Genomic DNA, 11,158 nt, shown 5'->3' on the forward strand with positions numbered 1-11,158 from the left:
GTTTTTATATACTTGCATCCAAGATGAATTTTTTTATCTTGCAGTGACATTAGAAGGATTGGAGTTGTACTCATTGGACACCAGAGACGAATAGTAAGCAGTTTACAGACTTTGCGGTTACACATGATGCACATACAGGAGAAAGGATTTCATGTATGAAAGTACTGGGATCAACTGTGTTTTGTGCCTCAGCATTTCTAAAATGGAAAATATTCTCATTCTTCCCTTCTGCTCTTCCCAACTTCAAGAACTGCAGTCTCCTGGTTAGACTCTAAAAGTACTTCTATGTTAATGCTTCCAAACTGGAATTTTTAATCACACTGCATAGTTCCTCCGTCAGTTATCTGCCAATAAAATCCTGGCCTACTGCAAGACTCTTGCTACACATTGATGAATAACTCAGCATGGATGTGTAACTTTGTATAACAGTATTTGGGAAACTTTGATGAACTCACTTGAAAGTAGTAATCTATTTGGCCTGGTGTGGCTTCTTTATCGATGTATTTAGAGTTTGCTGGTAGATCAAAACGTATTTGACTTCTTTCATGTTCTGTGACCATGTAACTTCCAATACCAAATGTGCAATCAAGAAGTTTAACATAAATATTTATTTATATCTTATTTTATCTCTTAATTAAATCCAAATGTATGGGTCTTATCGTTATATTACTTTATAATAGTTTAAATGCTGGTAAGCCAGTGCCTCAAAATGCTAGTATTGTTTGCAGAAATGACTGATGATTTTATATAGCAAGTTTTCATTATGTAGATAATTGGGAGGATAGTGAGAGATCTGACTGAAATTTTCAGGTCCTTGATTCTGAATTACTTTAGCACTCGACACTTTTTATGCTTTAAGTTTTAGATTAGGTTGGAAAATTTATTCATCTTTTGTATTCTTCACCACCCTAGACCTTTTTTAATACTCAGCATTTGCTTCTACTCTGTGGCAAATTGTCACCAGAAAACTGATTGTAATATTTCCATAACCACATGTAAAACATGGTTTTCAGCTATGTTGTGGCCACATAGACTTCAGAAAGTTTTCTGTTCCAAAAATGCAGGCCTCCACGACTTGAACTCAACGTGGCAGTAGACCTTTGAGGGTCAGCCATCAGTGGGGTGATATGCCTTATCCCACAGGAGCAGATCAGCTGTAGCATCATCCAATAGAGGGCAGTGGTACAGCCACAGACTAATGCTGGAAGTATGCTCTGTGGTATTCGATTATATTGTACGTAGGCAGAAAAGGAGACATAGGACAGCAGTGTAATAATGTGTTGCCTTGAGTCTACTTCTAACTGCTTTTAGAAGTGAAAAGCGGACTCTGCTGAAATGGAGTTCTGGTTGCCATGGGCCAGATCTTCATTTAGTACAAATATCTAAATGACATCGAAGATAATTACCTTTAACTCTTCAATAGCCATATTTACATGCAAGAAAATGGCTGCAAAGGCCTACCATAATATTTGTACCTCTCTAAGTCTTACAGATTTCATGTTTTAATCAGACAATTAACACACTTGTGCTGGGCTACATTTCCAAACTTTTGCATGGATTATGCGCTAGTAAGAGCCTGGGGCATGTCTGCAAGCTGGAGAAGTCACACACAGATCTACATGCATGTCACATGTAAATGGGGTACAGATGCTTTTGTTAATTTATACATGGTTTGGAGGACATTCTTAAGTTATGTGGCATTTCAATATACTTAGGCATTACAAATTTTCAGTTAAATTGTGCATTTGAGTAATTAGTAATAATATATATGTACATCAAAATGAACTAACTAATTTATGTAATCATAATAATATTTACTGCTTAATTTGCAGATTGTAAATCAAATCGTATTTCCTGACTCCTGAAAAAGGCTGCTGGTATATGCCAGTGGCAAGAAGGAAAAGCAGAAAGCAACTCAGAAAAGATTATGCTTCCAACTGGTTCACAGAGTAGGACATGCTAGGCCTGATTCACTGTTGTTACTTTGTTTTGGAATAATTTCCTTAATTTACATGGGATAACAATAGTGAACTGAGTAAATTTTCCTTTCTTCCATTAAAAAAAAATAGATTTAACTGAGGAACAAGTTTTCTAAAGATAAGGATTCACCAGTGTTCTACAATGTCAACTTGGTAAACATGTTTTAGAGAAGGGCACTACCAGTCTTATACTGGCCACAAAGGTAATTGTATCAGCGTGAGTAGTCCCACTGACCTCAGTAGGACTAGCATGTTTGTTCTAGCATGTGTGTTTTGCAGGATCACAGGCCTTTAGTGGAGAAAAAAAAAAAAATGTTCTTATCTGTGACTGTCACTTAAAAAATTCTGCCCCAATTCTACATTTGAATTTTTGTGCTGTTGTTAAGGGTTCCCTTACAGAAAGAAAATCATACTTACCTGAAACCTTTTAAAAAACAGTAACATCACAGGGTAATCTAAAACTCGCTTTTCCTTTCTTATGGTTTTCCGTTTTGCTTGTCATTGCTTTCACGGCCAACAACATGACATCTGTGGAAGGAGCCTCTCTCACATGTAAACATATTACTGAGGAGGTATGAATCTGTTATTTGTCAATGGGGTTTCAAAATTACTCATAACTAATGCAGACCATATGCGTGCACTTTTAAATTCTCCTTTGCACATTTATTCGTTCCTGGTAGTGTGTATGCAAAGCAGTACGTTACATGCACACAACCTGGATATATTTCATGGAAATTAATTTCCAAACTTATCACACTACTGAAAATATATTTTCAATAGAAAAAATATAGTAACAATATAAAAACATTTATTAATCAGATATATTTTTTATATAAACAAGAGTATGGGTAACCATAAAGGAAAGAAGAAGGGATTCTTTTGGTGTGGATATTTATTAAAAACATTGTATATCCAGGATTTTGTGGGTTCATATGGCTTTTGTTTCTGTTGTTGTGGAGGTGCAATATGACACTTTTATAGTAGTTACTTTGATCAGATTTACATTTGCTCCATTTTGGAAACATCTTATTTGCTCTTGTTATGCTTCCAAGCCTACTCTTCCATGTTATTCAGCACAAAGAGAAGTGCTACTATTTTGTCTGTTTAAGTGTCTTTTTGTTCATTTAAAAACAAAGGCAAACAAAAAAATATTCAAGAAAAAAAACAGGTGATGTTTCTCAAATGCGAGCCAAATTCTGTGCAAGCCACAAGTGTATATGTGAAATTGAAGTTACTTTTTTTTTTTTTTTTTTAAAGGGGATACTTTCTTCAAGTGAATATTACTCTAGTTATCCTGCATATTGCAGTGTGCAGTTACAGTTCAAACCTAACAAATTCAAGCAAATCTAGTGTGCTGGTTTTGAAGATCTGGCCAACATTGCACAGTGCTTCATGACGAAAAGTACTTGTTGAAAGTTCACAAAATAAAATGTGCATGACGTGCAAGCCAAAAATAAAAAATAAAAAGGGGCGGGGGGGGGGGGGGGGTTAAAATGTGGACATAAGGAAATAGTTCCAAGTTAGTTATTTCTAATAATACAGTAATATCCATGTGTAGGTTTTTCTCACAGATCTGATATTTATCTAGAACAAACTCCATCTATTTGTATTGTTACCACTACCTGTGTACCACTTAAGCCTATAAAAGATAGCTTAAGTGAGGGTCTTGACTGCTGAACAGAATTGGATTAGGGTCTCTTGGTCAACGAGGGCATTGCCCCAGCTGTCCATCACTTGCCAACCACAGTGCTTCCAAATTTGACTGACAAGAAACTTGGATGTTCATGCAGCCAAGAGGGGCAGGATGGAAACCATGTCAGTCATCCTTACTCAAGCCATCTTCATGTGTCAGTCAGAGCCCTGGGACCTACTGAGGGGAATTCTTATCACCTAATTTTGGAGGTTTGTATTTGAGCTAGTCATCTGAGGTTCTGTTTTAATCAATGAAGAGAGCTGGGCCTTGTAGTATTCACATACTGACAAATGTCATCTGACAAATGTAGTTACTTACTTTGGGGTGAGATGAATTGTGCCAGAGAAGCACCTGAGACCAGAATGACTAGCTCATATACAGGCACCTGCATTTAGTCAGATGAATCTCATGCATTGACGGTATTTAGTCCTTGTGCTGAACCTTTGAAAAAGAGAGGACCTCATCTGTAATGCTGGTGTTAAACAAATAACAGCAGATTTAGTCGACTTTGACATGAGCTGTTTGCATACTCTTTGGAATTATTGAGAAGCAATGGGACTGCATGGAAGAGAATTGAGCTATGTAATTTAAATTTTTCTTAAACCTAAGTAACCTTTTTTGTTTCCCATGAATATAAATTCAGTACCTGTCTAATAAAAGCTTAACTGCATGCTGTGGTTTAATACATCAGGATCAGGCAATCCTGTAACTGCAAACAGTACACTAAACAATGAATTCAGATAACTTAATTGCTCTTGACAAAGACTTCTGCATCTCAAGTTCTTTTAAGTATTAGCTAGTTTATTCTGATATGGGACTCATAGACAGTAGTACTTTGATTTTTTTGTAATTTAAGACTGACTATCCATTTTCCATTTTTATAGATACGATGAACCTAATCATGGACTCCATTAAATTCATTTTCAATGCAGATTCATGCATGGCCCAAATGTGTGTCATAAGTAACACGCAGATGCCCTTTATTCAGATGCAGTAGATTTACTATGTGGAACAGCTGGGACTGTCGAGGTACTTAGTAAGAGTGTATTTACCACAGCAATTTTGATGTTAGAATAACCCCGTGGGACTATGTCGAACACCAAGGTAAAGCAGCACAGAATGTACTTTAACTTGTAGTGAAGGTCAGTTACTGAATTTCAGCTGGCCCCACTGCAAATTGAGGCCTGTATTTAGCTATTGTAACTGAGCTGATGGACTGATTCTGCATGGAACATCCAGGCAGCCGAGAATTTCTTTTTATGAACACGGGATACCTGTAACTACTCCTTCATGGGCTCAGTCTGTCTCGGCATATGTCCTGCATGGAGGGGGAAGGAGGGCTCACTTCTACTCCAGTCCAACACATCTCTTAGAGTAACAAAAGCCAGAATAACCGTAAAAAGGCTTTAGTCTACTGCATCTTCTAGGAAAAGTATTAAAATAGAGATACTTCATTTATCATAGCATTTGCACATGGCTGAAGAGCACTGTATTGTGTTAAACTGTTTTCTTCAAGAATACCCTTGCTCACCAACTGTAATGAATCCTGAATAAATGGCAAAAATAATCTATTTTCTTCCTTTATTAACAGTACTATTGTAATATTTTGAGAGTAAGAGAAAGATCTGTTAGGCTGAGCTAACACCGAGTATGACAGTGGTCTGGAAATCTGGAGAGATGAATGAATCATCACTGAAAAGGAAAAAGAAATCTAAAAAGACTAGACCATAGTGAAAAAAGAACTGTCCTTATGTGCCAAGGAACTCTAACACACACACACAAAAAAAAAAAACTTGCACAAGACAGTTCCATGTATTTAGAGCTCACAAATATTTTCTGCCATCATATACCGTATTTAGTAGTGCATACTGCTCATCCATTAGTGCTATGGTTGTATATAGATCCTCAGATTATGGACTAGGATATGTTGAGTACGTAATGGATATAAAAAATGTGTGGATATGTACATAGAGAATTGTAAATATGTATATCATAATGTCTGAGATTTTCCAAGCATACAGAACTTAATTACATAGCTCCCAATAATGATAATGGGGTTGACCTGCTCCATTGGCTTTTAAAATTTTAAGCAGCCTGCACTCTATTTGTGTAGTACCTCCCAAACTTCCTTGGCTTGTTTTCTGGAAATGGACAGCCTCTCTTTTTCAAACTAGTTTACAGAAAACTGTCTGGTCACCTGATGCTGACCCTTCTGCCACCACCACACTGAATCTTTCTCTACTGATTCTTTTCCATGCAGCTAATTACTGTAGAAATTATCAACAATCATAAAGGGGAAAAGAGGTGTCCATCAGCTGGCATCTTTGGTAAGATGTTGTCCATCCTATAAAAAAGTTGAGTCCCTCTGCTGATGTCACCAAAGAGTTTAAACAGTATATAAGTGATTTTCTTTTAAGTAGCCATTTTTAGACTCTTCTGAGGTTAAAATGAAGGAAATCTTAAAAGGAATATGAGTAATAATATGCCAATATATACTATAAAAAGATGTGTTGAACTTTAGAAAGGAACATAAAATTCTTAATGAAAGAACACGAAGCTAAAAAATGAGTAAATTGAAAAAAAAATCCACCTTTTATATGTGAAATAACACCAGTTCACATTTACATTGTGAAATCTATTGGTATGTTTCTTTGAATATTCTCTATCAGTATCTCTTACCTTTCTTTGCTGCAGTAATTTCCTACGTATATCTCTCTTCCAGAAAGTTTTAGCATATTATCTGAATTTTCATATCTTTGCAATTAAACTGAAATAAAAAAATGCAAATTCATGACATTGAAGATATGGAAAATATATTAATGAGTTCAGTCTCAAAATCATTTCAAGCTTTCACAGTTTTCTGCTTTGTCCATGTCTAAATTTTTTACTTATGTCTAAGTGTCTTAGTATTTGACTAGTTAGTAACTATATGTGTGTCCCAGAAATAATGTATGTACTGTGCCATGTTCAAAAACTCCTGTATCTTTAAACATTTCAGTGCTTGTGCAGCTTAATTCATATAGGAAGGCTGATTAGGAATTGGACTATTTACATGAAGAGTTGGGCACAAAGTGCTTGCAAATGCAAACCCCTATAAAATATTTGTAAGGCATCATGAAACAACATTATTTTGTCCTTTAACTTCAGTAACACACATGGTTTCCTTTGGAGTCCAGCATATTTGCTGATACTATCAGAGGACTTACTGTTTCATACAAGTTTGGGGGAATGTTCATCTCTAACATGCATATCAGCAAGTTGATTAAAAACTGGTTAATAAAATATTTTATACTGATAATTCTCATTATTGACAATTCAGTGAAGAACTGCTAAGCAGCATATATGTTGAGCAGTAGATAAGCCAAACCCCTGGGACTGGTAACTCGCAAATTACAAAGAGATCTAGCTGTCTGTATTACAAACTGTGTGATGCCTGGGGCCCCAGGTGTTTAGAAAGTAACCTGGAAAATCAAATTTGGGGGAAGTCTGCTTTGGAATATTTACTTCTGGTTGTGAACTATGAAAAAGTGCCCATTGAATCTGTATAGGGAGCATTTTCATAGTATCATCGCAGCATAATGTTCTGAGGGTCCTCTACAGCAGTGATTGGAAAAAATCTATTTGCTGGTTTTCCAGGGTCCAGCTTATGAAAATAAATAAATAAATAAATAAATAAATAAGGTACAATTGTCATAATTTAAATTAGAACTTCCAGTAAACAACATTTTTCTTTTCTACACGCATAACTGAAGAACTATTTTTTCTTCAGAGGACTGATACCTATTTAATAATGGCTTACACACTGAATTTTCAGTTTTCTCTTTTGCAGACTGAACTTTACTTGACAATGACTGAGAGGCAAAAAGGAAATGCTAAACAAGTATTTTTAGCAAGGTGAATGCTTTGATTTGTATAACTTACCATTTCTTTATGTACAATAGGATTAGCTGAAAAAAAAAAAAGACAAAAAATACAGCCAATGTTTCAAATCTATAGATTATTTTAGTTACTAAATGCCAACTACACAATTACATTTTTGTCTTGGGAAGGTTCTACTCTAAAACACCAGGTGTTTCACATTCTGATGAAGGATTTTAATAAACTTCTTGATTGAGTAATTCCAGGGACAATGGTGTAACTGTGTGAGGAGTTAAATGTTTCTGTGTCAATAGGCACTGTGTTGCTGTTACCAAAATTCATCAGTTTGTTACCGACTCCAGTGGCAGTAGGATGAAGCCCTATTTTATACATACAGTACGTAGGATTCAGCTCTCCTAATAAATACTCCCTTTCTGCATCCCACTACTGTCACAGTTGATTTGTTGTTAAGGAACCAACATTTATTAGGACACATGCTGTCTTATCATTCAAATGCATTGCTGAAACTTTTTGCTAGTTTTAATTTCTTTGTTGAGAGTTTTGAGTAGAGATGTAGCTTGGTCATTCGGGGCATAATCCAAATTCAGTTAAATCCATAAGAAGATCTCAACAGACTGAAGTAGGTTTTAGATCAAGGGTTTCTAAAGATTTGCATAGAACAGATGGCCTGCTCTAACTGGGGGAAAGAGGGTGCACTGATCATAAAAGACAATGCTGCTGCCTCAGCGATGTGGGCACATACAAGGTACAAAAAGTGGTTGCTACACTGTTGTTTTATCTGGAATGGGTTACCGCCACTGAGTTTGGAATAAGTATTTAAAACAAACTACACATATAATAGAAATACTGCAGTACATAATGTAATTGCTTTGTGTTTTGTTTTTTTCTTTAGAAAGTCCCCCAAACTCCCGGATTTAAATTCAGGATAAAGCTACCCTCCCTATCAAGCAGAACTTACAGAGAATACAACCTTTACTTGTAGGATTTGTCTCTCTTTTCTTCCTAAACACACAACATTATACAATATGACCTCCCCTTCATAATAGCAATTCTAGCTGATTATTTTCCTCTTTGAATAAGCTCTGTTTCATACTTCTAGTGCATTGCAGTGTCAGGTTTGAGATTTGCCAGTTAATGAAAGGCACAGTAGCAAATAAAATAGATAATGTCCTCCTAGTGGTTCTGTTTACTGGACTCTTTCATTAATTCCATATTTCAAGAAAAACCTTCTACTCTAAAATTCCTAACACGTGCCACATCTTAAAACTTTTAGCCATGATTCTGTATCAGCCTCTCCCCAAGAAACAGTTAGGTTTGAATTGGCAGTATAAAATTTTTAATACTATTTCTTCTGCAGCAATTTCTTCCAACTTTTCTTCACAAGGTAGAGGGCTATTTCAGATACGGGTGGGAAAAGTTGTTTCTTGCTTAACTCTCGTGAAGGAACTGGATTCAGTCAGAACTTCAGTAGTATGTGTTGTTCTTACCTAGAGCCTTGGGTGCAATGTCAAAATTCCCTCACAGTATCAGTTTTGTCACACATGATGCTGCCATGATTGAAAACCCAGAGGCTAACAAAGGGGGCTTGCTCTTGTTTGGTGCGGTACAGCTCCTGTTGACTTCAGTAATGATGGCAGATACTCTGCACTCCTCAGGATTACATCTGCAGTTTACCGAGGAAAAAAAAGGCTTAAAAAGATCATGTGAAACCATGTTTACTGAAAGGCAGTGATTTATTTTCTAGCAAAGCAACCTTCATTGATCAAGTTGGAGTTAAATGTTTTAATTTTCTCATCATTTAAAAAAAAAAAAAATCACTTGCAGGAAAAAAAAAAATACAAGAAAAATGTTTGATTACCTTTCAAATACTAGCTTAATTTTTTGTATATTGGAATATAATGTGGACGGTATGTTTTCTCAGGATAGCCTCTATTTCTGTGTGTTGGTTTTAAACGTGTATGAATTAAAGAGGTTTTAATCCCTGTCTCTTCTGTGAAATTAGATTGTACACAAATATGACTGCTCTTCATAGTCTGCCGTTCTAGCATAGCCATAAAATTTATCAATGTATGTGTATATATGAATAACTATTTGATGACAGACACTTTAGATTATATATTTAAACAGCCATGCCAAAACTTTAAAGGTAGACGGCTTCAAAAGTAACAGTATAATTGTAATACTTGCAAACTATTTTACAGACAAACCGTGGCCTCAGCCCAGATCTCATATCCTTATCAGTGCTCTGAAAATCACCTTTCCTTTGAAGACCCCAGATTGGTAACACTTGTTTTGCAGTTGCTTCTTTTCTTCTCACCAAGATATATTTGAATAATGACAACTACCTGTAACTAAATCCTCGCCATTCATCTCACGGAAAAGCAACCTTGGCACTGTTATATCTTCATTGGTCTGAATTTGTGTAGCACTGCACACAGCAAGCAAGATCTACTAATTCTGAGAGACTGAACATTTCATAGCTGGTATAGTTGTTTTCCCCCTGGGACTGCCTCACTGCTCAGAATGACTTTCTTCCTATAGTACAACTCCCAAATATGCTCCAAGTGCATTTTTTTTCTTTCTGTCTCTTAACCGGTTTAGAACAATATTGTAGGAATAGCCATGAAATAAAAAGCTTAATATACTGATCTGCAGTCCCAAGGGGAATTTCCATAAGAAGTGAAGTTGTTATTTATTTACTGAAAAGTGGTGTTATCATTTTTTAAAATTCTATTCCTATGATAATATGATGTTCCATGTAAATTTTCACGTGCTGGCATGCCTACAAGTTAATAGTGTAATAGAATGCTCAGCTCTCAACATTAGGGTGTTTTTAAGGTGAATTGCATTACATATGCCATCTCTTTGCAGAAAGAATATGGGGTTTGGCAAAGCTACCTGCTGAGCAACATAATAAGATTTTTGTACAAAGTACAAGTTACTGATTATTATTGTATTTTATTTTTCTATGATTTCCTAAGAGGCATTATCAGGTCTTACAGATGGGGTAAGCCTGTTTATTAAGATATTTATTAGCAAATAAAAGTTACAGTACTGGTGGTTATTTCTGAGTTAATGGTGTTTGTTTTGCCTTAGGTTACTAACATAATGATACACAGAGAAGCCTGTCATACATGATCATGAAAAAAAAAAAAAAAAGGAAAAAAAAAACAGCTGCTTAACACAGGGTGGTGTACTAATAAAGATGGACCGGCAATATGTTCTAACACTTGAGATGCTTCAGGGTGTTGTGTTTTTGGTGTTTTGGTTTTTTTTCTCAAGCAAAAGAATGCTTAATCACAGTGACCTCTTCTGTGCTAACCACTGAGCATTTATGCTCTAATAAACGCCTTTTCAAAGTGCACATACAGTTCATAACATTAGGGGAAAAAAAAAAAAAATCTATACACATCAAAAGTTCCAGACAGCTCTCTCCCCTTTTAAGAAACACTAGCTATTTGAATTTTAATCAGATTTTAATTTGCTATTAACATTCTACAGTGCTGTTCACTCTCCTTACGGTGGTTCACTCATCCATGCAACTCCTTCTCTAGTGTTTTTCAAAACTTGCTGACAAATGTTGTTTTATAACTGACTGTATTACGTA

General features: G+C 35.7%; 1 protein-coding gene across 4 annotated transcripts in view; it reads left to right on the top strand.

The window, feature by feature from the left end:
* EPHA6 (EPH receptor A6) overlaps nt 1–10,694 on the top strand; it is a 511,169-nt gene extending 500,475 nt beyond the window's left edge. For all 4 annotated transcript variants that reach the window (XM_035315198.1, XM_035315200.1, XM_035315199.1 and 1 more), the window contains one exon: nt 45–10,694. In XM_035315198.1, coding sequence (XP_035171089.1) covers nt 45–159 — 115 coding nt within the window. In that variant the 3' untranslated portion in view covers nt 160–10,694. The remainder of the gene's footprint in view (nt 1–44) is intronic.
* The last annotated feature ends 464 nt before the right edge of the window (nt 10,695–11,158 follow it).

Source organism: Oxyura jamaicensis, chromosome 1, assembly GCF_011077185.1.
Source record: "Oxyura jamaicensis isolate SHBP4307 breed ruddy duck chromosome 1, BPBGC_Ojam_1.0, whole genome shotgun sequence".
Taxonomy (NCBI): domain Eukaryota; kingdom Metazoa; phylum Chordata; class Aves; order Anseriformes; family Anatidae; genus Oxyura; species Oxyura jamaicensis.